Here is a 27,492-nt window from a genome sequence, read left to right as displayed (position 1 = left end):
GAAGATTAGGGGGAGAAAGTACAAAATCTCATCTTTAGGAAGGAGCCCATGAATGATCAAGGCTTTGGGCAGATGTAATATTTGAGAGCAAACAATGTGCAGAACTTTAGCTATCGGCAGCAGGACACACAAATCAGATACAAAGGCCACAGGGACTCTTTGGTAAGCACTCAGCTGTGCTGCTGTAGCCAGCCATGGGCCAAGTTCCTTGTCACACTCTGTCACCAGCTTCCACATGTAACGAGGCTGTCAGGGATACACAAGCCACGCCAGGCATGTCTTGGCAATAGACGTGAGAATCTGTAGTCCTCACCTTGCATTCCTGTTCCATCCAACAAGGCTGGAAGCTAACAGCAACAGATTTTATCATTTACTTTCTTTAATTTTCAATCTGTGTACAGGCTTAAAGCATGGGCTATCTAATTCCACATTACTGGAAAAACTCCAGTGTCAAACACAATCAATATTCTTAAATTCTTCCTCCTATGACCAATATGTTGAATAACCCCCCCCCAAAAAAAAAGACATCTTCTAAAATTACAAGACACCTGGGTCACCCCTTGCTCACCAGTGCAATTGTATACTAAGGGATTTCATGATGGATGAGACTCAGTGTAAACCTCAAGAGTTTACAAATAAGTGGAGGAGAATCGGAGAAACACATTAACTTATTAAGGTACAATATCTTACATATAACAGGTGTTCCAAACAAGCAGGGGTACTTTGAGCAATAGCACTGTAGGCTAGAGAAACAAAGGATAATCACAAGACATCATGACAGTTTAAAAGGGTACTCATAAGTCAAGGAAGGAATGCTGGTCGGTATCATTTTGTGGAAAGTCTTTCTAGGAAGAGAAGTTTGAATTTACAGTAAAAAATATGAGAAATCTTCAATGATTTGGAAATCAGTGGGTGGTGCTTCTAGATTAAGGGCTTGATTTAGCCATAATCCTTTGGAAGCTGTTTGGGATGGCAGAGAGGGGATGTGGAGACCCTACAGCTTCCATCCCATCATCCACTAGTGCTGTGCATACTTGCACAGGACCTGGGTGATAAATAAATTCACTGTGGCAACCCACACCTAAACCACATCATCAGACCCTTCTCTGCTTAGAAAAGGTAACCAATTTATTTGAAGAGTCAGTTATTGGTATCATAGTGGATAAGAGGTCTTCAATCTGTTTCTAGCCCGATTCTTAATCTGACACTGCTGTGAGCTTGTTATGGTTTGGATGTGAGGTGTCCCCCAAAAGTGCACATGTGAGACAATGCACGAAAATTCAGAGAAGAAATGATTGGGCTGCAAGAGCCTTAATCCAATCAGTGAATTAATCACCTGATGGGATTAACTGAGTGGTAACTGAAGGCAGGTGGGGTGTGACTAGAGGAGGCATTGGGGGTGTGGCTTTGGGGGTATATAATTGTATCTGGTGAGCTCAGTTGCTTGCTCTGCTTTCTGACCATCAAAATGAGCTGCTTCCCTCTGCCATACTCTTCTACCATGATGCCCTGCCTCGCCTTGAGCCCCGAGGAACGGAGCCCACTATCCATGGACTGAGACCTCTGAAACTGTGAGCTCTCAAATAAAGTTTTTATTTTCTACAATTGTTCTGGTTGGGTCTTTTAGTCACAGCAGCAAAAAAGCTGACTAAAACATAGCTCACATTTGTGTTGGCTTTTAGAATCAGCTTTGTGGTAATCAGGTTTCTGATCAGGCTCAAAGGTATCACTGATATTTAGCCTAAAGATAGACCTACATTTTGCAGCTACAACATGAAAGCAAGTAAAGGTAGCAAGGGAAGCTTGGTTAATTATTTGGTAATCAAAAAAGTTAAGTGGAATTATCTTCATTAAGTTTGTAGTCTATGCCTGACACTACCAGAAACTATGGGAATATATAATAGTGAGCTTCAAAGAACTCATGGAGTAGTAGAGGAATTGGGGTTCAAATAAAAATTGGTATATTCTATGTGGCTGGTCATGTTATACATCCCATTGTACACATCTTCTGGGTGTGTGATTGTCTTTCCAAACTCTGCTTCAGCTACTGGGAGAGTTAGAAAGAGCTCTATGCAGTATGAGGCCCTGGGGAAAACTGCATCTTCTTCACCTAAACTATTTGACTCAAGGAAAAAAATCAGTCTATATGGAAAGGCAACCAATGTCCCATTAAGCCACATCCCAAGAAGATAGGTATCCAGGGCAATAGGGTGTAGTCCTATATTCCATGATGCTGAAAGGTGTCAGGGGTAATCATGATCACTGGAATCATTCTGCTCTAAATCTTGTAAAGACTGGCCGGTGCAATTAGAGTAAAACCCCAAACACCTTACACCAACCAAGTCCCATGAAAGTTCCTACTTTGCTTTGCTTCTTTTCTGCCTCTCCAACCTCAGCATCTGCCTTTTTCTCCTCCTCCTCCACCTCCTCCTTTTTTATTATTATCAATCTTTCTGTTCCAGGAGTAGGCCAAGCCATTCCCATCTAAGAAGGTAATGGGTAGGGCTCCCTCTGACTGGCCTCTTCTTATGAATTGTCCTTTAATGTGTGTCTATTTCATTTGAGGTATTTGCCCAGGCTCTCATTGCCTCCTCTGTACAGCATAAGCTCTAAGAGGGCAATGATTGTATTGGACCTGCCAAGGCATGTATGGACCCTTAATTAAATACTAGGTACTGACAACAGGGAACACTTGGTCCATCTATTCCAAGCAAAGGGACAGTAGATGCGGCCCTCATTTCAGCATCCATGAGTATTCTTGCTGGACACTCTGACAAGTACAGACGAAGCAGGGCTGCTCCTCACATGTCCCTTGCAATATTTGTACCCAAAGGCATAATTTTTCAGTGCATTGTGCCATGATAATTGTTTTTGGCCTGTTTACTGCCAAGGCTTTAGCTTTAGTGAAAGCATTAGACACGCAACAGAAAAAAGAATGAGAACATTAGGTTCCTGAAAATAAAGTTATTAGGATGGTGGGCAATAAAGGAGATGAAACCTCGCATTGAGGCTAATACAAAGTGACTTTGGAAGCTGTTTAAAGGGAGCAGCATAACAGCCAGAACTGAAGCAAATTGCAATACCAACAAAATGCTAACACTATGCATTTTTATCATTATCCACTGTGATTGTTTTTCCTCTGCAGAGTAAGACAAATGACAGCCAAGTCAAAGCTCAATTTTTTTTTCTTAATGCCCTGATTGAAGTTGGGCCCTTTACAACATTAGAGCTGCCAACAATGTGCTCATCATTTGAAATGAATCCTGTGCTGAAATTGATGTTTTCAGATGCCAACTGCACAACCCTGGGACTTCTGTGCTATTTACATGCCCTGTGCACCAGGAACCAATGCTTAGAATGCTACTGTTGCTGCTCTCTAAATGTAGCACAGTCACATCCATGATAGTGACATGTCTTTAAAGCATCTGCCTGTGGCCTTGAAATAAACATTTTCCTAATTTACATGTAAACTCTGGTCTTTTTATCACCATGCAGAGTCATATAGTCAAAATAATGCTTATGATTCTCTGAATTTGTTTTCCAGCTGTCTTTTTCTTAATGCTCCAAATCAATATACTTATGGATTGGTACCTCCTCTTAGATATTTATGTGGCACCTCTAAAGCCAAACTCATATTTACCCCCATTCCTATCCCTAAAAACCCTACTACCACTGCCTGCCACTTCCGCCAGTCCTGTTATCAATCACCTTAAACCCTACCACTAATACACACTGCTTTCAGCCCCAAGCTTTGCACATAAGTAAACTGAGGCTAGAGTGAGGAGACAATTCACTCAGAATCATTCAGACAGTGACAGAGCCAAGATTTGAATGCACACAGGGTTTATCTGGAGTCTTTCCTATTCATTCTCAGATTCTTTCCTCAGTTAATGCTCGAGTCCTCATCAAGTCACTTAAGTCAAATCTGTGACATACCCTTTATGCCTCCATCTCTTAAGATCCTCTGTATGGACAATGTAAGCTAATCTCCTACATTCTTTGGAATCCATTTATCCTGTCTGCCACCACTCTACTCTGAACCATCCATTCCACCTATGCAGTATCTATAGTAGACTTCTAGTCTCCCCATTAGACCTTGTTTCAAATGATCAAAAATGAGTACATCATATGAGCAATGAAACCAGGTGGCAATATTTGGTCAGGAGGTGGTCATCAAGATAATATGATATGTGTATTTAAAGAAATTAGACTATGATTGGGAACAATTTCAGAACACTTTCTTAATTCCCCAGTAGACAGACTCATGAGTCCTTAGTGGCCAATGTGACCCAGACTCTTTAGATGACAGCTTTGAAGTCATTCCTCTGGGAGGCATTGCCTCATCCCTAAGATAGGCTGGATCTTAGCAGCAGGTGATATGTCCTCATGATGCTCACCATTGGGTAATGAGGTCATTGATGTCTGCTTTCCTAGACAGAATGTTTCATAAAAGGTAAAGACTGAAATGTTTGTCTGTTATTTTTATTACAGGTCTCTATTACCTAATAGACTTTTCTGTATTGCACATAGAAAACCTTCAAATATTCATATGATAAACTGAATGTTTTCTTAATTAGAATGGCTTTAATATTTTCTAATTCTGCAGACAGTACACATCACATAGAAATCTCAAGCTAAGTAAATTTATCTCCTATCCATTTTTCCTCAAATTGTGCTTGGTTAAAATGAACTTTCACTTGTTGAGAGGCAACTTTATACAAAGTGCTGTTAAAAAACATGTATATCATGAAAAATTCATAGAATTTTCTCATTGAGAATTCTGGACATGGGCATAGCACTTATTTTTCCCTTACTCTTTTTTTAACTTTTCAAAATCAGCTCCTTGTTGGATCTAGAGAGCTTAAGGCATATCCCTCTAAATTTTGTTGGAAGCAACCTTATCTGTTCTCCTGCATTCTCTTAATACTGTGCTACAGAGTAGAATCAATCTCATTATGTAACATTTAATTGAAGATCCAATTCAACAAAAAAATAAAATTAACATAAAATTATGAGAGAAAAGTGAAAGTGTAATTTAAATAACAGAGAAATCCATCAGCCATTCCTCCCAACTCACTTAAGACAATAGACACCTTTGTTCCTTCTCTGTTCTTACCTTATTTGTTTTTCATAGTGAGACCATCTTTTTGCATACTTAGGAAACTTAGGAATTTTCATGGAATAGTTTAAGTTGAGTCTTATGACTCAACCATAGAAATGCTTTGTATGATATGATCTGACACAGAAACTTATTCCCTGGTCAGTGTGATGGTTCATGCCTGTAATCCCAGCAACTCGGGAAGCTGAAGGCAGGAGGTACACACCTCAGGAATTGAGTGAAGCCTTGAGCAACTTAGTGGGGCCCTGTATCAAAATAAAAAATTACTAGGGCTCAGAATAAAGTACAGTATCTCTGTGTTCAATCTCCAGTACCAAAAAAAGGAAGAAGGAGGAGGAGAGGAGGAGAACCTACTTCCTGATTCAGATTCCACTCCACATCATCTCTTGCTCTGGCCTCTCTGCTTTTGCTCAGGGTTTTACCTTAGGATTGTCTGCCTTTCTTCTCATTTATTACCCAGACATTCTTCAAGCCCAGTTCAAATATATATTTCCTTGGTCAAACCATCCTTGCTCTTTTGCTCAGAATTAATCAAAACTTCTACTGTATCCTGACTGCAAAGTTTGCTATCTCTGTTTACCATATGCGGTGGTTATAGCTAGTCATCCAACACTAGGGCTGGATTGCAAGCCTGTCAGGGCAAGGGATTTTTATTCATTTTGTACCCCTGGTGGTGAGCTCTGAGCCAGAATGCAATTCTGATAAGTTATATCTGGTATAAAAAGAAATCCTATGAAATTTTCTTTGATCAACAGCCCATTCAGACATCCATGATGTGAACTACAAGTTGTAATATTTAGTTTTATGCTTTCTTCAAAGTCTATCCCTTAATGGATAACTTAATTTATTCAAATTCTATTCTGAGTGTCAATAAGTACTAAGATACAGTTTTAAACTTTTTGAAGTTCTAATCTTCCATGGTCTTAGCATAATACACAAAATCAAGATGCTAAAATAGTCATTATGGGATAAGTATACATACCAGAAACATAAAATGACTATTTTCTGTTTGATTCCCAATAATCTGCCATTACTTTTTAATAATCACCACCATCTGGCATTTAATTTTTTCCCATCATCTGTCAACACTGCACCGCAATGCTGGTTCATATCTCTTCTTGTTGAACAAAAGTGATTGTTCTGCGCAAGTAGCTGTCAGCAGAAAGCAAGGTTTTGCTTCCTGACCAACTTCATTGTCAAGGAGGGGATCCTGACTTAAGTCAAGGAATTCATAGTCTGAGTCTCTTACCCTGTATATGAAATATAGCTAACTTCCATATTTAGTATTTTTGCTTTCATTACTGGAAATTTCGAATATATTCATGAATTGAAAGAAAATAGTATAATGACTCTCCCTCTCTGCAGCAGCTTCAACAACAATTAACTCATCGTCAATGTGTTTTCAATTCTTTTTTCCCTCTACCTGCCTATGTTGAGTTATTTAGAAATGAATCCCTGACACTGTTATTTAATCTATAAATATTTCAGATTCCTTTGAAATGTCTAGCCCCAATGCCATGATCACATCTAAAGACAGTAACAATAATTCACATTCACCTATTGCCCCCATTTGGATCCTGCTGCAGAGATGGTTCAAATGAATATTTCCCTATTAACAACTCAAAGATAAACTGTATACATGCTGATCAGCTTTTATGCCACTTTTAGGAGAAAGGAAGAAAAGTTGTTTCTTAAATGCTTTTTAATTTTGAATTCAGGTTTTTGAAATATTGCATATCATACTGCTTTACTCATATAGAAGGTAAAGAACAAAATCATTTGTACCCACACAACCTATAAAGCTCAACAGTCACTCTTTTTTTCAAACCCTACCAAGAATCACACATGCAATAATTTCATGAAGGATTTCAACTAAACAACTGGTTTTAGACATTGCAACCATTCATTCATAATCTCATATCTCCCCTAGTGTATTTCCTATGAATATTGGCATTAAGGAATTTAAAAGAAGTGGCACTTTAAAAAAATGGCACATTTTTCAAAAGGTTGCTGCAGATTTTTTTTCCTTACACATTAGAGGAAAAAGGGCATTTACAAGATGAAGTGTCTTTCTGTGAGCCAATATTGAATTTTCCATTGTTGGCACTCAGCCTCTCCCGGGAGGCACTTAATTGAATCAGTCTTGAAAGGTTTCCATTGTGTTTTTCTTCAGACCCTTTCATGGATTGCAGATGCATTCACAGTGAGCACAGCTCTAATGGAAGATGCTGTCATCCTTTTCCTCAGTCTGGTCTCTGTCACAATTGCTCATGCCCCTGAAGAGGCTGGCATGCGATCAGGTCAAGAGAAGGTCAAGGTAGACAGACAGAGGAAGCAATGGCTCTTCAGAGGGAAACACAGAGACAGCGGTGGAAAGACTTGGCACAGCCACCAACTAATCTCCTCAGCACAAATTCTAGACAATTTTTCTCAAGTAGGGGATAAGATCCACCATACATATACCTAACAAGGACCAGAGGCCAGATAGCATAACAGAATTTTGTCATGGTTTCTGAGGGCAAGGCAGGGTGAGAGTAAAGGGGGCTGTTATAGAATGTCAGGCAGCAGTGCCTGTCACCAGAAAGCCTGTCACTTTGCTGCCTGCCATGCTGTGTTTTCTTCACACATGTAGCACCTTAATCTGAAAATCTGGATGGAAATGCTAGTCCTTGAGAGATAACTGTTGTCTCTAACTAAATGTTGCAGTTGAATTATACTAAATTTTCCCTATCCTAATTTGGACACTTAAGAGTCTAAATTATCTCATTTAAATGTTGATTTTTACTTTTAAATATAGGGCTCATTTTGAAAAATAATCAGCCTCCATACTACTGGGAAATAGCTTTCCCAATATCCTTGGCCAGAGAGAGTTCAATGACACTTGATAGCACTCACACTCGTATGTTCACACATATAATTCCACGTATGTTGTTTTGTCAAATGATTTAACTGAGACTAATAGTCTTGGCAATTGAAAAAGTAGGTTATTTCAGACATTAACTAAAATAATACATATGTGCTTTAAGTGTATGCATGTACCTTCTTTCATCATGTGTGGATGTAGGATCAAGGGTTTTCCTTTTGAATATGGGTTCTCTGGTTAATTTTCCTTTTATATACTATTCCAAAATGCAGAGTCTACAAATTCCTCTTTTGGCCTCTCTGGGTGAAAATGTAAAGCTATTTAAAAGTAATCTGAGTGCAGAAGCCTTCTAGGTTTTTATGATCTGCTTTATAGTCTTTTTAAATCATCATCATTTTTTAAAAATAAATTTTCCTTAAAAAAAACCAACCACTTAACTGAGTTTTTATAGTTTATTAACCTTCCTATACCTCTTTTCCTTTTTTTCTGAGCTCTTGGAAGCCTAGAAAAAAATATTACTTTTTTTTGGTATGGTCGTTTTTCATTGGTGCATTATAATTATGCCTATTAGTGGGATTCATTATTGAGAAAACACATCTTAAGTGCTCTTAGAGACAAAATCTCACTAGCACTTGATCACCTGCATTCAGAAACTGTTTGAGTCCATGGCTCACATTCTTACAGGCTGCAATGATCTAATTACAGGTGTTGTCACAATCTTAACAGAAGAAACAGAATTAGGGTATCGATTGCCCCTCTCCCACCACAGAAAACTGTTCTTGTCCAAACTTTGAGGAAGCAGAGATAACTAAGGTGGGTATGGCAATGTGTAGATCTAAATCTACCAGGACATGACATCAACTGAATTAGTTGCTCTTTATATATACCTTTGGGGTACGTGTAGAAGGGAGAGTGAAGAAATTTGTGAAAAACATTAGGTAACATTAGGCTTAATCAATACCAATAGCTATGGACAAGCCCAGAAGAGCCCAAAATTCCCCCACTGACTGAAAAATAAGTGTTGTACTGTACAATTGAGGAGGGGTGATATGAACACCAGCCTTGTCTACCTAAAGAACATGTGCTTAGAGAAGAACTGGCCATCAAGAACATCATCTCTGTTTAAATGCTTTGATTTGTGAGTAAATGGTTCCCAGTTTTACCTCATCTTCTCTTTATTTTTAAAAGATCGTTCTCTACCTTATACTTAAGCTGAAATTCTAAGTGTCGTTTGCCAGAATAGTGATTATATATGTGGGAGAATTTTTAAAAATCACCAATAAGTGTCTCAGATGGCAAAAATAGCAGCTTGACTCCCACATGCATTTCGTAGCAGGAGGCATGAAATGATTTAGCCCTTTTGAATTACTCCCCAAATGTAATCCAGATGCGTACAGATAGATCACTAAATATAAACCCAATTGCCTTTTTCGTTTTTGTTCCATGGGCTAAGCAACTTTTAAACTAGTGTTTAGTATGAGTTCTTTCTTGTCACTGTTCTTCAGAATAAAACCAAGTTCATAAGAAAGCAAAGCAATGTCTGTTCCCAAAATACCATCTGATTAACCCTATTGAGGAATGACAGGTGGCAAACACTGCCATACTGATATATTTCTTGTTTACCATCTATTTGTTCACCTGAATCATTCAGGATTACCTCCTATTTCTACTGCCATAATTTATATTGAAGACATGCCGCTCATTTAGCCTACAACGCCAGTGCACTCAGAATATGCCTGGTGTTTGAGCAAAGGCATGGCCTTCCCGGTTATCTCCCAGCCAATGACCACTGATCATTTTCTTTTTTTCTACACACTGTGAAATTTTAAAGCAAGTAGTCTATTCCACTCTTTCTTCCTGCTCATACCCACTGCTCTCTCGAGAATTCCTTGCAAGAATTACTTTACAAAAATTTCTCACTAGAAGGTCACTGTCTTATAAATGCCAAATCATAGGATCCAGACACTTCAGAACTAGAAGGTGTCTTTTTATCCTCCTGCTTTACAGATGAAGAGGAGCACATGCACAACTTCCCAACCATCAATGGGCTCATTTGCCTGGATTTCCCCTACTGTAAGACATTCATTTGGCTTAATGACAACTCTAGTAACTGACATGTCTTACGGTCACATTTTTCTCCCCTTTTTCAATAGGAAAGGGCATTACTTTGTACTGCCAAGGTTCTCAGATATAGAACCAATAAGGAGCAGAAGAACAGTCAGTATAAATTTAAAAAAAGGCAAATCAACCTCTTCTTCCCAATTGCTTAAGGGAAGATGGTCAGGATCTGTTCTCATGTGATATGAAGTCTACCTGGCTATTCTTCAAGGTTCTCAAGACACTAGACCAGGGAAGCATAAGATGACCTTAGTTCTAAATAAAAATATGACAGTTTTAGGCCCATTTGTAGCACCAAGACTCTGTAGGCACAAAAAGTGCAAGCAAAATGGTTTTAATAAAAAGGCTGGTTTTCCATGTCAATGCAATAGAATTGCTTTAGCTGAAATCTCAAAACCATTAAGGTCCTTATTTATGTGGCAAATATAATATTCAACAATCATTAGTTTCATCACATTCAATTACTAAAAAGAGAAGCCCTATGAACCCATGAAATCATGGAAGCAACTGGCATGGCATTTATTTGATGTAGGTAGGAGTAAGTAAAATTTAGTTTTGCTATATGATATATATATATATATATATATATATATATATATATATATATATATTTGCTATTTATATATCAAAAACTTCTTTTTGTATCACACACAAAGCACCACTTTATTTCACTTCTTTGAGAAAAAGTAGGCTAGATGATAAAAATAAACAATAATTCTTATTGTGCATAGAGTTATTTTCAGAATAAGGCAATCTTTTATAATCTTCCCCAAACCTTTGAAGGATGGGTAGAAATCAATATAAAAAAAATAGGGAAATGTCATAAGTCAGTATGTCATGAGTAGGCCACCAAAAAGCCAGTCCCCTACATACTATGCCTGAAAGAGAGTTCAATACATTAGTTGCCAGGGACAGTATTGGGGGTGGGCATATAGCTACAGGGAAATTAGGTAGGCTATGTGGCCTCAGCAGAATAGGGAAATTAAATAAGCATCACTATAGCATTCAGAATATTTCTCCCTGATTTGGGAGGAAAAAAACAGTTATATGTTATTAGATTGAAAGGGCCTTTATCAGAGTGATTTTCAAATCAAGATGTAGCATAAATCACAGAGATTATGACAAGATGGATCTGCACCAAGTACCATGCAAGGCACTGAGCACAAAAAGGAAGAGTGAGATACAGTCTCAGTCTGGTTGGAACTTAGTCCTGAGTGGCACAAGATGACAAGGGAGTGAATCTATAAAACAATACCCTTACAACCGTGCTTCAGGAAGATACTACCTGGCTACCATGGAGAGCAGGGAACCTGGATGTCCAATTAAAGTTTGAGTGGTGGTGGTGGGGACAAAATTTGAAATAAGTGCAAGAAGAAAGTTTAGAAAATTGGATCAAGTGCCATAAATAATTTATTTCTTAGACATCCAAGCTCTGTTTATATTTTTTTATTTTTGTACCTCTTCTGGGTAGTTTTACCTATTTTGTGAAGCACCTGACTTTTCTGACCACCTTTTACAAAGTTCTAACTTTGCCAATTGTGCTCTTAGCATAATGTAATGTTCTGGAAAGGGAGGTAATTTGAGGGACTGGTACACCAAGGAAAAATTCTCTCAGTACTCACATAACTCCTGAATTGTCTGAGTAGGACCATTCCTATGTTCAAATGTTACTTTCATATCAAATGTTCATTGCTTTATAATAATGTTTGCTCTTCGGTGGTTAAAAAGAGATAATATACTTATATTCTCATGGAATAAAAACAAGAAAATATCAATAGATTAAAATCTTGCTTAATGGAAATACTCTAGGTAACTTCATGATAACTAGAAATAATTCCTTAGTTTGTTTTGTTTATTTACCATTAGTCCAAATGCTTAATAATAAAGTCATTCACAGATATTTTGCTTTTATTTGATGGCTCACAATCTTGTGTTGCTTCAGGTTAACCTCCTTAACAGTTATGATTGCAGAGCACAACGGGTATAGCAGGTAGGCAATGAAGTTGGAACAGAAGTAACTTGGGTACTCCCTGGACGTTAATTTGGGAAACACCCCACGTTTCCTTACCTGTTTTAGCCCTGCAATTGTGAAATCAAGTTAAAACTATAATATCCAAGCACTGACTAACATGTACTGCTGAGTAGCAAAAGTACAGTTAATAGATGATTCCATGTCATTAGATATGTTTTACAATATTTATATTTCAATTAAAAAGATAATCTAACAGTCTTAATTAAAACAGTACCTTTTTAAATATATATTTTTAGTTGTTGATAGACCTTTATCTTAAATATTTGTTTATTTACATGTAGTGCTGAGAATTGAACCCAGTGCTTCACACACATGCTAGGCAAGCGCTCCACCACTGAGCTACAATCCCAGCCCCCCAACAGTACCTCTTTATCACTCAGATTTTAAAATCATTTGGAACCATTTCAGTCTGATCATTCTTCTATGGCTACCAGCAAATGCAATACGGTCAGAATCATTTCTAAGAACATGTTATTCATAGTCTTTCTGAAGAAGTTTTAATAAACATTTCAGTAAGTGCTGTATGTTAATTTCTTCATAACTACTGAGTATATGATTCAAATATCACAACATGATGTATTGTCTACCAACAAATCAGATTAAATAGTTATTCATTTTGCAACAACTTTTTCTAAGGCATGGGTCTGGGTGGTGCAGGAGACAAAAAAGTCCAAGACACAATGGTCTGTGATAGTGATGTATAAGTTTCTGTCTGTCCTTTCAGTTAAGTTGGGTTGATGCAAGTTCCATTGAGAGACATGGAGCTGGTTATGATTTTGAGGTTGGACACCTGACACCAAGATAAGCCACAACAGTGGCTGGGGCTGACTGTCCAGGTTCCCTTGTATAAAACTAAAAATTACCATGTCGGGGCACTTCCTTGGGTGGCGAGGGGGATAAACGCTCCTTTTTTGCTATTTTCTGTTTTTCCTGCATTTGGACAGTTGCTCTCTTCCTACACTGCCTCGAAACCCATGTCTTCACTTAGGAGCCAACATGCAACATGGACTCACCAGACTCTGACCCAGCTCCTAGTCACAGTTGACATTTTTAGTGTATCTATTTACTTTATGATTTTCCTTTTATGTATGTAACACCTGTATTTCAGTTCTTTGGCATTTCACATTACAAACTAAGTATTTCTGTTTTATGATTAGTTGTGGATATAAAGGCAGCATTTATTGACAATGGAACAATTTTATTCCTATAAATTCTGTCTAGAACAAGTAGTGGCTGAAATGTTCCTGCTGCTGTGTGTTGCTGTTATCTCTTTGACTGGATCTACTCTGTATCATAAGGAAAGATACATGTGGGCTACATAGTCTCAGTCAAGGTCATGGCAAGCTGCATGGGAAATTCTAAAATTTCACTTGTCCATTTAACAATACTTTCTTTTTCTTCTTCTTCTTTTTTTTTTAAGTGCTGGCTGTTCTTGGTCACACTCCTAATCAATATCTATATCCCCAGCCCCACACTGTGCCCAACACAGAGCAGGCTCACAGTGCCTTATCTATGGGAAACTTGCAGTGTTTACTGTCTTATCTGTGAAGCATGACGCAGAGACATAAAAAAATTCAATGATAATATTCAATGAAGACATATTTCCTCAAGGGACAGCGTGAGTCTAGGGATGGAACTGATGCTATGGTTCCTTTGCCATGATGGCCTGGGCAGGAAAGACCAGGAGGCAAATTCAGGGTAGTGAGGGTGAGGGAGGGGAGGAGTAGCCTGGTACACAGTTGTGCTTTATCATAATGGAAGAAAACGGAAACATAGCTGATGTCAGTTCTTCATCTGCTGTAGTGTTTTCCGTAAAGGATCAGTTCTCTCATATAAGTAAGATTCTTGGTCAAATGTGGAATTTCAAGTCTCTGGTCCTGGCATTAGTCTTTAGTACTCAGATATTTTTAAAAACAGATGAAACACCCATACCAAGCTTTTGCTAAAGATGTTATATAAACATATTTTATAATACTTTGAGCAAACAATCTTTTGGTACATTTTCTCTCTCCCCAGCAAAGGACTTTCTGCACCAACTGGGAGGCAGAGAGGGAACACTTAAAACATTAATTCTGTGTAGAGAGTGTTAGTTACTAGGATACTGCATTTGTTTTTTTGTTGCTGAGTCAAATCACAATAGGAAAATGGCTACTCCATTGAGGGTATATTCTACCCCCTACACTACTCCTCCCACAGTGTTAGGAATCGCTGTGTATACTTTTTGCCAAAGGTAAATAGAACATTCTAGAGAATATCCCATGACTAAATCCATTTAATACACCAGTCCCCCAACTACCTTATTCTTACACAAATTCTAAGACTAATTGCTAATGGCCTAGCCATTAGGTAAACTTCTTCTCTAAAGAACTAAATAATATGTGTTTTAAGTTTGGGGGCCATAACTCTGTCACAACCGTTCAACCATGCCACTGCAGCAGAAAGCAGCCACAGAAAATATGTAACAGATGGGCAAGGCTGTATTCCAAAAGAACTTTACTCAGAAAAATAGGCAGTAGACTGTTCTGTCCTACAAGCCACTGCTGATTCCTGGTTTAGCCCTGCAATTGTGAAATCAAGTTAAAACTATAATATCCACAGGAAAGGGACAAAGCACCTCAACACACATTACGGCCATCTGTGTCCCACCTTATGAAGGTATTAACTGAACCTAACAGATGGAAGCATTACCAAACAAAACAAAACAAAACAAAACAAAAAAACAAACCTCTGGCCAAAGGATTTTGGGCTTCACTCTTTATATTTCTAATATATTTAACCAGATCAGCACCAGGGCAGATTTCAGAGTATATTTGTCAAGGGCTTCTAAGAAAAACAACCATGAGAAGGCCTTGCTACTTTGACAAAATATATTTTTGTAAAATGAATATTCTACTACACAACAGAATAAATTACAAATCTAATGAAGGAAAGTGTCAAACAGACTGATTGAGGTTCTGTAACTTTTCTTGTTTATAACTGCAGAGACCTTCAGAAAACGCAAATCCAAAAATAATTCTCCTACTTTGCAAGGACAAAATCAACAGAGAGTTACTTCCTGAGAAGTGCTTCTGTCTACATAGCTGCAGGCACATGACAACTCTACCCTTCCTGTAGCCATGGCATTGACATTTGCTGAGAGGTGCAGGGGAACGTGGAAACTCACCATCAGGCTGCAGGCAGGGTTCTGGTGATCATGTTTGCCCACTCTTGTCTGGATAATGACTTGGGAATCTGAGACTTGACAGAGAACCAGTCTGATGGACACTTCCACTTTATGACCTTCTGTGAGATTCTGTGAGTGGCAATAGTGACTTCTGGTGGTTCAAGATAGGTATGGTCACTGACAATTTGAGGGAGTAATTCAAACTGATGTGCTTTCAATATTACAAGCCAAGTCTCAAGTACAGAGGGGACTAAGACAATGGTTCAAGTCTCATTTGTGGAGTGAGTGTTTTAAAATTTTATTTGATTTTGAAAGTACTAATGGTTATGGTTCCTTGGTCTACACTAGCTGGAGGTTATTTAAATGTAATAAAAATTGCTGGCCACTTGGCCTTAGCAGGAATTTCCATCTTCAACAGTAAAAGCACATTTCGAGAAAGTCTTAATATTTATAAAGTACTTTCTAAAACACTACCACCAACAATATATTTCATTTGATCCTTAATCTTTCGGGTGACACAAGCAGAATATTTACTATTCTTGCTATTTTACTGATGAGCATGTAGGTGCAGAGAAATTTTATGCCTGGTCTTCAGACACAGTAAGGGAAAGAACCATGAATCAAAATAAGCAGTCTTTCCAGCTGCTTTCGTGGTTGTACCACATTGCTTTCCTTTTAGGTTCCTTCTAGATTTGCCCTTTGCTTTAATAGAGTCTCGTGCATGGCTGAGAGATGATAATGTTTACAATACGGCATGATGGCTGGGGCAAAATGACAGGGACAATTATTTTTAAAGGAATTTTTTTATTTAACATCTGCCAAAAAAGGTATGTTATCAATTGCTTTATGGCCTTAAAAAAGACAATATTATATGGCAGAAAGAACAGATAACACATAGCAAGGAATTGTTTATCAGGAGACCAGAGTCCAGAGAGCCTATGTGAATCACTGACTAAATGATTAAAAATTCTCTGTGGAATAAGGCATGAGTTGTGCCCATCTAATTTCATGAAGATTTGGGGAGTTCAACTAAGAAAACAGATGTGAGGCCATTTAGGATTAAAGAGCACTTAATCCACTCAACAAATACTGACCGAGTAGCCTTTGTGAACTAGGCACTGTGACAAATGCTGTAATGAGACTACAATGAAACCACAACTTCACAAAAATGGGAAATTGTTAGGAACTTCAGGGGCTGCACACAAATGAGCTACGTGAAAGCAAGACGGAGATCAATGAAAATGGTCACTGCTTACAATAATGGATATGCTTATTCTCAAAAAGAATCGAATTACTGTCCAACTACAAAGCAAAGACTAAATAAAATACACATTTATTTGAATTGAGGGATGATGTTTACTAAAAATTTAAATGCAAGACAAAATATGTAAGCCAATGCTTTTTTTTCCCCCCTAAATGATCATAGTCATATGTGTATTTGGGACACCAGGGATTCCTTATTTGGTAATAATAGGGTAACATACATTCAATTTGTCTTATTGGAAAAAAAAACTACATTCTGGAGAACAGAAATAACTTTCACAGATTTGATACAATAAAATTGAGAGAAGACAAGCATGAAAGGCAGAGAAGAAAGGGATTGAAGGAATTTACAATGCTTATCTTGACAGAGATATGTTTAAATTTTTATTTGTTTTTAGGTATTTGCTGGGTTCTGATATAGAACAGAAATAAAGGTTAGAACTAAGACTAAATGGAAGAGATATTGGGAAGATATTGGAAGACTGTGCAACCCCCATGATTACTGGGTATAGAATTGGAAGAGACTATCTCTTCCTTTCCCTGGAATTAGCCAGGTAGCCACTGAATTATTTGACAGTAACAGTCTCTTCAAATTAAAGTCTTCTCATCTCTCAATCCTGCATAGACTGGGGACAACAAAAGGCAAGGCATGAGATTCTGTTGTGAGATCGTATGCAGTGGGAGGATGGTACAGAGGAGCACTTGCCCCTTTTATTACCATTTCCAGAAAACACGCAGAAGGTGGTGACTGCCAAAGATTGCAGTACTAGGTCTTTCCTAGAACTGCATTGTCCAACACACTAGTTGCACATGCCCAGTGAGCATTTGAAACGTAGATGGTCTAAACTTTGATGCATAATGTGAAATGCACACCTGACTTCAAAGAATTAGCAAAAAAGAATGTAAATATCTCAATAATTTTAACCTTAATTCAACATATTGATATGTTCAAAAGATATAATTTTGGACAGAATGAGTTAAATAAGTGTTATTTAAATAGATATTATCTTTTTGACTTTTAAAATATGGCTATTAGAAAATTAATAAAAAAAATCATGAAGATTGCATTATATATCTACTGGACAGTGTTGTTCTAGAAGGATGTATTTTGGCCAAAAGAAAAGTGTGGAGGTGCAATTCATGTTCTAATGCTGTATGCTGTCTTTGAGGAACATGAATCAAAGAAATAGCAGAGAATGAGCCTAGTGTTCTTAAAGCCACCAATTACAAACATTCTGATGGCTTGTGAGGAAACATGAATGCAGTCAGAAGGAACCTGGAAGGTACTGTCAGCTATGTCAAAGAAGTGGGTTGAGAAATAGGAGCAGAGGGTATGGGGAATAGTTCTCTTTCTTCTTCCAACTGAAATTTAAGTCTTTGAAGGAGAAATAGCTCTATGAAATGTTCCTTAGAACCAAAGTTTAATCTGTGTCCTCTACCTCAATCCCCACAGGTGAGTGGCTATTTCACACATTTACCATCTGATATGATGTATTATTTAGCCAACAGAGCTCCTCAGTATATGCACCAAAACTAAATATTGGTAGTCCACTTGCATTATTTATGTCCTGTAAATGTTCAGAAAATAATTTATAATCTCTAGCATCCTCCCCCAAATTATGAACCAGTATTTTTAAGGGGCCTATAGGAGTTCAGCTGTAAGTGTTCCAAGGGAAGGCCTATGTCAAATTGAATTCTCAGCACCCAGCCCAATCCTGCTTGCCCAGTGAATGCCCATAAATCTCCACTAAATACATTTAAAAAGGGACAGTACAGTAGATATCAAAAGTATCCACCTGAAAAATATGAATAAAGCAAAGACTGGACACTTCAGACTGCTAAACTTACTACTCAGATGGACAATCAAATGGATGAGGGTAAGTATTTAGAAATGAAGATACAGGAGTCAGCTAAGGTCTCCTTAAACCTGGCTCCATTCTCTTTTGACCCTGTCTTTGTGGGCAGAAAATGACTTAAACAACAGAGTAAATCTTGACTTCCACAATAACTTTGATGCTGGTCTTTTATACACCTTAGGAAAAAAAAAAACTGAGGAAACTTTAGGCATGATGACAGAGCCCACAGAAGGCTTCACAATGAGTGGAGAAATTCATACAGGAAGACTGGTGGCTGCGGGACTGAAGTTACATAAAGCGATCATTCGATAGTGTACTAGGAGTTCTTTTTTAGTCAACATATTTCTTCCCTGAGTTGGAAGAACATGAAAGACACATCTACAGGTAACATGAGGCTGGAAAGGATAAGTATCATATGGAATGTAACTCAGAAGGCCCTGCTGGGCTAGGGTGGCATAGGAAAACAGCATGATGCACTTGAATAGGGACAGATGGAGTTTATGTAATCAAGTATGCAAATAAAGCATAATTAGGGATAAAGGTATATAAAGAAGAAATGACTTTAGGATGGGGGTGTAGTCTTGTCTGGCAGCAGCTTACCACTGGTGCAATACAAAAGCTACTTTAAAAGCTCATGCCACAGTGGACCATGTTATAGGTGCTAAACAAGGCCTGTTGCTGGCTCTCAAGATGTGGGCAGAACATTAAAAGAGCTGGGCATGGTGGCACACACCTATAATCCCAGCAGCTCAGGAGGCTGAGTCAGGGGAATTGCAAGTTCAAAGCCAGCCTCAGCAATTAAGCAATTCCCAAGCAACTTGGTGAGACCCTGTCTCTAAGTAAAAAATGAAAAGGGCTGGGGATGTGGCTCAGTGGCAAAGTAGTGAAGGCATTCATCCGCTGTCTGACAGGGTCACAGTGTGGGGGATGCTGCAGCAGGGCCACACCATCTGGAAACTGAAACCATGGGGAATGTTAAGTGTTTTGTTTATGATACTCATGATACGGATAACAGGGCATACGTCAATCAATAATGAAAGTACGTGTTGCCTGAGATTGCAGGAAAATTCCCAGAATGAGATTAAGGATACAATTAAGACATGCCCCAAGGTGTGTTTCAGTGTCTCTCAGGATACAAAAAAATAGTGTTATTCCTCAAGAAATTCATGGGAAAAAGATCACAAATCGAGGTTCTTGAGAAAAGCTTAACAATTTCCACTAAGCCCCCCATTCTTCTAAAGCCACAACCTGGGCAACATACATTCCCCCCACTAACAGACCCTCCTTTGCCTTACACAGGAATTCATGATGAGAATGGGAAACACATAGTTAATATAAATGACAAATGGATTGAGGTGCAAAGCCTGCCCTTTGGTTAAAGATTACAAAGATGTAAGAATTGGTGTGGACCAAGGATCAAGGAAACTCTTTAAGAAAATAGTTAAATAGGTCATATAAAAAAAGGAAATTACCTTGGAAATTAAAAACAGAATAATGTAAAATGAATATAGTTATATTTTAGAGGCACTTCAGAGTAGTAGGCTTTTAAGTAATAGACTTTCACTATTTAAAGTGTGTTTTACTGGGACTTTAGTTTAGAAGTAAGAAAACTTACCAATAATCATAGGTATGCTTTAAAGTTAAAGGTTGATGAAATAATTATAGGTAGGTTTTAAAGTTAAAAGTTAATAATAGGTCCGGAGACATGTAGTCTAGTTGCGTAGTCTAACACCTAGTGATTGAGGTGAAAATGTAAAAGCTTAATCATGATTGGCTAAGGTTATAGGAGAATATTTTAAACAATGTACTCAATATCTTAGGTAATCAATATATGTCAGAAAAATCATGTAAATCAAAGAAGTTTGGGGCTTTGAGGCTATCCATTAACTACCTGAAAAAAAAAAAAAAACCACTTGTAAAAAAGGTATAAAAATAAAGGCCCCTCTTGGGGGCAGAAGAGTTTTTCTGGAGGCTGCTGGTAACTCGCAACCTATCATCCCATCTCTTCTTCTTTTGCTGATGCCACTCCTCCTTCAGGACCCCAGGCACCAAAGTGTCCCTGGGTTCAATCCCTAGTACAAATATACAGAAGTACAAACATCACAAGAGGAATTCTGGAGAAGAATTCTATTGGACCCATTGAAGAGATTAAGGATGTTTCTGTAGAAGAGAAGGCCTAAAAATGTTGTATTAGAGTTTCACACGATGAACAGTTTTCCACTGGAAGTGGTAGGGTACATTTTCTGTTTTCCAGAGGTACTTTTTTTGAGGAGGCAAAGGATTCACAGATCTTTTAGATCTATTAAAGCCATAAGCCATCCACCCAGGAGACAGACAGACAGACAGACACACAAACACACACACTTCACATATAGTTTTAGATTGTTCTAAACCAGATTAAGAAGTCAAAAGGACCCAGGTTTCATTTAATAGAAGAAAGAATTTTCCCCTGGACGTCTGAAGCCATACTCCTGATCAGGGAAATTAACAAAAGAATTCTTATGTGCAGAGGGAGTGGGGGCATCTGGAGATGATAATCTAAAAGGCCCTTTCCAATTCTAGGATTCCCTAGTCAAAAATGAATTTCTAAATAATTTCACAATATTAAAGTAAATATGTAAAATAATATTTGTTATTGCCATTCTTGTGAAAAATTTATATACCAACAATGTCCATTACACTCTATTAATCAAAGTAGGGTCAAAATAAAGACCATCCAGGCATCAATATAACATACTAGATGTATCTGAAAATGGTTTTATTCATTATAACTATAGTAGCAATGGGTACCTAAGTTATTTCTTGCAGTAAAAGATTTTTCTTTTCAAGTTGCTTTTGAAAAATTCTGGTTCACAAAAAGGCATGGCAGCAGAGTACACAGCATTTGCAACAGAAGCTCTTATTTTATATTTGGTTATATACTCTTTTCTAAGCAGCTAGTATAGGTCATCACTACAGACCATACCTATGAGTGATCTTACTGGCTGCAGGACAGAATTTGTTTGTTCTGAGGATCTATGTTCTAGGTGACACACTGCTGTCTACACTTAAGAGCTTTTACACATTAACAGAAGGAAAGTGTGTTTCAACTTCAGGTCTACTCTCATAGGGAAGGAAACAAATCAAAGTAGCTGATAGGAATGCATATGTCTTTAAAACTCAGGTTCTCAGAAATCCTAAGTAGGTAAAGTTTCCTGCTATTTTTCTGAGAAAGTATTCCCTGGATTTTACTTAAATTTCTTCTATTTAAATTCTTACCACTAGTTCTGCCAGTAATCTTGAAAGAGCTCCAACCCTGAAATAATTACAGTCATATTATACTCAAAATTATTTCAGTGTTTCTTACCTACAATCATATTAAACTATAATGAGGTTTTATAAATGTCTGTTGCCCACACACAGTGCTGCTGCTTGGAAATGATTTTCATAATAAGTAAGTGTCCAAAAGAGCCATGAGCCTTAAGAAGAAGCCATGCATATGTACGTGTGTTGGGTGGAGGGAGAGCAGGTGTGGGTATGCTAATGATTCATAAATGGAATCTTAGTGATAGATGTTATTTACTTAAAGGCCCCAACTTTATTGTTTTTCTACTGGGGCAGAGAGTTAAGGTATTATTGCATCCCTTTGTTATTCCGCATTTTCCAATTCCCCCTGCTTTGAAAGTCCCATTCAAATCTTTCAAAATGGAAGAACAAATTTACCATCAATGACAGACTCCAAGTGATATGGAGAGTTCATTATTTTTCAAGATCAAGTAAGAGCCTTCCAGGAAAAGATTAATGACAATGAACCCATTTTTTATGGAAAGGATTGTCAAATTCCATTGAAATCTGTCATATCTTTTTCTTAGCTCTCAACAAAAGAAAAGCCATCTAGACATTAAGGAGCCACAGAGAATCTCAGAGGTTATTTTTGAGTTATACTTTCTATCTCCTTTGGCTGTAAATATAGCTGATGAGAATTGTTTAAGGTTAGTGGTTTCCAAACTTTAGTGTGTGGCAGAACATTGAGAAGACTTATCAAACACAGCTCTGTCACTCAGCGGGTCTGAGGCGGGGCCTAGCAAGTTACCAGGTGAGCCTCTGCTGCTGATCCAGGGAAGGAGATCCTGAGACACACGGGTTGCAACATCATATTCCTTTTTTAATTCAAAACTTCACAGTGGGGGTTCTTGAGCCAAAGTCTAGATGAGAACCTAAAATGCTTTCTGTGGCTTGAGAATCCCCATGAACCCATCTTTCTTGAACTATACTGTGGAAAATATTAGTAAAGAATGAAACTCTTCTGCAAGAAGAAATCAAGCTGTTTCTTGAGTTCATCCCCACCACTTTTAAACCTTTTACTAAGTATTTAGAGTAAAATTCAAAAGGAAAATGTTCTCTAAAGCTTATTTGGAAGGGGTGGCTCAATTAGAAAGAAGATTGGCATACTCACCAGAGAGGAAATATACCCAGCCGTGTGGTGATAAAAACCATGGCAAACATAACAAACAGGAGGTCACACATTTTCTGAAACTTGGCATAATTTGCCATTTTGGCAGCCTATAAAAGGAAGGAATGTAACATATTAATTTAGTTAAGCTGATAAATAAAATTTCTTTTACTATGCATGAGTTTTCTATAAGATAGAGTTTACCAGATGCACAAAATTGCCTGATACTTTAAAATGTCATGCATCATACATCAGTATTTATAAATTACTCATAAGTCGAATGAAATGCAGCATTAGCCATAAGTAGAACTACCAACTGTCACAGATTTAATAAAATATTCAGCAACCTGAAAAATTCAATTATATGGTTGATTTCAGGAAAACAGACAGGAAAAATAAGAAACTTTTGTATTATAGATGATATTAGCAAGCCAGAGAACCAAAACAGAAATTTGGCATAATAGATCAAAATAGAAAGTGCTAGATAAACCTTTACTGAGTCCCAAATACTGAGATCACAAACTTAATACAGAATATATGGAACTTTGCTGCATTATTCTTTCTCTTTAGAATTATGGGTTTTCTTTAAATTGGCAGAGGAACTTCTCTAGGGAGACAATATCCTTGTTTATTCTCAATAACTTAAAAATGAAGAAAGGGTCAAGGTCATGGTATTTCAACTAATCCATTTAGATCGAATTTGCAAAGTTACTTTCCTGGGTCACTTTCTAGATGAAAGTCAAGAATGTTCAAAGCATCTATGAGAAGTATTCAAATAATTTGGGGTAGTGATTTAAGTGAGCACATTTTTAATAAATATTTTGTTTTAGTTGTAGTTGGACACAATACCTTTATTTTATTCTTATGTGATGCTGAGGATTAAACTCAGTGCCCTGCACATGCCAGGCGAGCACTCTACCACTGAGCCACAACCCGAGCCCCCATATTTTTATATTATAAATTTATCTGATGAATCACATCCCATTATCTTACTTTTTTGCCACATTCATATCCCCTTTTCACTTTTTTTTTTTTTTGAGACAGGATCTTGCTAAGTTACTGAAGTCCTCACTAAGTTGCTAAGGCTGGTCTCAAACTTGAGATCCTCCTGCCTCAGCCTTTTGAGTGGCTGCAGTTACAGGCATTCACCACCACTCCCAGTTCACCATTAATTTTTTAAGATGATTCTAAGTAAGAAAGATGAGGCTGAAAACATTTTGTTCGATCATTTATTTTTACATTTTTATATAGATTTTACATCAACTACACAGTTATAAAATGAAGATGTCTTCGGCATTCAATAACCTTATTTTCTACTTCTTAAAAATTAAATTGGCTAAGTCATACTTGAAAAGATTGTTGGCAGTATCTTCAGAATTTATAATTTAATAGTTTTAAGTAAAGTACAAAACTATAAAATAAATATATTCCAAAGAGGAAGTGAGTGGCAGCCAGGATTATAAGATTTTAATTTCATGCATACTTTGGGTATAGCACCACAATGGTGTTAAAATAAAAAGTATCATCTGCCTGTTTCTGGATAGGTAAATCATCTAATTTTTCCTTTATATTAATCTACCCATATTTGATAAATAAGCAATAACATCAACTTTTAAGAAATGTCTAGGCCATAAATCCCATTTTGAAGATCTCATTAATTGGGTCTCCTCAAACATGATTTATAATGTCAAAAAGGACCCAGGTGATGAAACACATTTGCTTTCAAGTCACATGATTGGGATTCCTGGATTCATTTTCTTTGTTGGATAAAAGGGTAGATGAAAGGCGTTGGGGTTGCAGCTCAGTGGTAGAGCACTTTCCCAGCACGTGTGAGGCACTGAGTTTGATCCTCAGCACCACATAAAAATAATTAAATAAAAATAAAGGTATTGTGCCCAACTACAACTAAAAAATATTTTTTAAAAAGGGTAGGAGACAATTCAACTAAGATTTTCTCAGTTATGGCTCTACTGAGCATCAAGCTGGTGATTTTCAGAGGAGTAAAAGTAGGCTGATTATATAGAATTGATTTCAAAAACTGTAGGCTACTGAATAAATTGTGATTTCTAAACATACATATGATTTAACCATATGATAACTGATGTTCAGGGGATTACCCTCAAGCTAAATATATTTCTCTTTTTGAAAAATATGTCAAATAGAGTTTAGCTTGAATTACTTAAAATCACAGCACCAGGTTTTCATCTGACTTATCCATTATAGGACTATTTTTCAAACTATTAAAGGCACCCGCGTTTTTAATAAAATGCCATATATACATGACCTTAACTAATTGCCTTTACAGTAGATTCAATTTTATAGAATTTATGCTTGTATTGCAAAAATTGATCACTGTCTGAAGATACTTTTCTATTCACAGTAATAACAAATGCTTAAAAGTTGGCAAAACTGTGGAGTCAACAGGAATAACAAAATCAGAATACAGATTATAAGATCCATTTCTACATAGAATTTGTACTCTCGTAAGTTATTTTTGACCAATTATATAAAATTGCTTAGTATAAAGTGAAGACCTTTATTTAATTATATAACATTATGCAGTGTGATTCTTAAAAGTAGTAAATTATTTATACAGTTTCTATATATATTTGCAATTCATATATGCTTTTCATTCTAAAAACACAAAGATAATATGTATAGTGACAATAAAAACTAACCTACTTAATTTTATTGAGAAGTAAAGTTCCCATTAATAACTACACTTAATTATATAAAAAATTTAAAATAAACCAGTATGAAACTTACAGTACAATTAAAACCTATTAAAATAATGACTTCCCTATTATAAAATCAGTCTAAATGTGGAATAGTAAGTTTTCATCAGCATATTAATAAGGAATCATTATAATTAGTATAAACGTTTATATACTAATTTCAAGTCTCATTTTCAGCAGTTTAACCTACAAAACCCCTGTAGTTTGAAAGCACCATCTGGTACGACACAGGAGACCTGATGATCTGGGAAAGTTCAGGAGTCCTGGATTTTGAATTCTTAAGAATGAAGGAAAATTTTTACCTCTAGAAGAGCATCAGCTGAGTCGTGAAGACAAAGGACCAGGGTCCCTACTCGGGCCATATTGTTGACATAAGAAAAGGTAATCAGTAAAACAGATACGAAGTGGTGCAGGAACATGATGCCAAAGTCCTTGAGGAAAGAGAAAGCACAGCCATGTTAGGGTTTCTCAACATTACAGCTTTTCAGCCACTAAAACAATACTTACTGAGAACCTTTACAGGCCTGGCTCTGGGGATACTAAAATGAACCAGATAAAACACACCAGCCCTCTGGGAGCCCAGTGGGAGAGAAATATAGACCAGCAACTATGGGGAATGTGATCAACTCTAGGATGAAAGTCAGATAATGAAGCATGTTTTGTACTAACTGGAAGAATGTGTAGTGATGGGAGAAGTCACCACAGGATTTCAAGCAAAGAAGGGCAGGCGCTATTTGGACCTGAAATTTACTATGTTTTCAATATGTGTTCCCACCAGGCCCATGTGCTAAACGTTTAGATTCCAGTCCGTGGTGCTACGGGGAGGTGGTAGAATGTTTAAGAGGTAGAGCCTAGAGGGAGGAAGTGATCAAGGGTGTACTCTTGAGGGGGATAATGACTACTTCTTATCTCTCTTTTTCAATCCCTGGCTGCTATGAGGTAACAGCTTCCTCCACTACACACTCCCACCATGTGGTACTGCTTTGCCACAGGCCTAAAAGCACCAGACCAGCCAAAGATGAACTGAAATCTCTGAATCCATAAGCTCAAACAAAACTTTGCTCCTTACAAGTTTATTTATTTTGGGTATTTTGTCATAGTAACAGCTGACTAACACAAACTCTAAGATCTTTGGGGCAGAGGTACAGGTCCAATAAACCATTTCTCTGACTACTAGTGGTTGCAGCTTATGAAGGTTGTATTTCTGATCAGCAGGTGAATCTTTGAAGGGACAGCTGGCTGAGGTCCAAGGACAAGGGCATTGCATGGTTCTCAGACTTTAGTCTGTTGGCTACAGAAGGCCTGATAAGGCACATAGTAATGACTAAGGTGGTGCTTTGGTCTGAATGCTTATGTCTCCCCCTGCTCAAATTCATATGTTAGAACTCTAATGTCCAAGGTTGTAATATTAGGAAGTATGGCCTTTGGGGGTGATTAGGTCATAGGGCTAGAACTCTCATGAATGGGATTAATATCTCTAAAAAAAAAAAGGCCCCAGAAAGTTGCTTCATCCCTTCCATCATGTAAGAACAGAGCTAGAATGTGCCACCTATGAATCAAGAAATAGGCCCTCATCAGAAAATGTGTTTGCTAGTGCTTTGAACTTGAACTTTTTAGCCTCGAGAACCATGTGAATAAATTCCTGTTGTTTAAAGCTGCACATTCAATGGAATTATGTTATAGAAGCCTAAACAGTTTAGGACAAGTAGTGATTGTTTTTGTTATCTCCTTGAGTTCTTAGAACATGCATCTCAATTTAGCATCCTTCCCCTAGCCTATGCCTATTGGGAATCTGAAATAAGAATCTGTTGGCTTTTCTGATGGGTACTACCCAAGAAAGCCCTGAATTTTCACACTGTTCATAATCATTTAAAAAAATAATTTGAAAGAATTAATAGTAAATCAACGATC

General features: G+C 37.3%; 1 protein-coding gene across 2 annotated transcripts in view; it reads right to left on the bottom strand.

Annotated features, from left to right (window-relative positions):
• Window positions 1-27,492, bottom strand: part of CERS6 (ceramide synthase 6) — a 285,324-nt gene that overhangs the window by 19,827 nt on the left and 238,005 nt on the right. For both annotated transcript variants that reach the window (XM_081261499.1, XM_081261500.1), the window contains exons 7-8: window positions 25,884-26,012; window positions 22,850-22,956 (exon numbers count right to left, since the gene is read on the bottom strand). In XM_081261499.1, the coding sequence (XP_081117625.1) occupies window positions 22,850-22,956; window positions 25,884-26,012 (236 nt within the window). The remainder of the gene's footprint in view (window positions 1-22,849; window positions 22,957-25,883; window positions 26,013-27,492) is intronic.

Source organism: Spermophilus citellus, assembly GCF_964194105.1.
Source record: "Spermophilus citellus genome assembly, chromosome: 11".
Lineage (NCBI taxonomy): Eukaryota > Metazoa > Chordata > Mammalia > Rodentia > Sciuridae > Spermophilus > Spermophilus citellus.
Note: the sequence above shows the minus strand (reverse complement) of the source record. Positions and strands in the feature narration are given on the sequence as shown.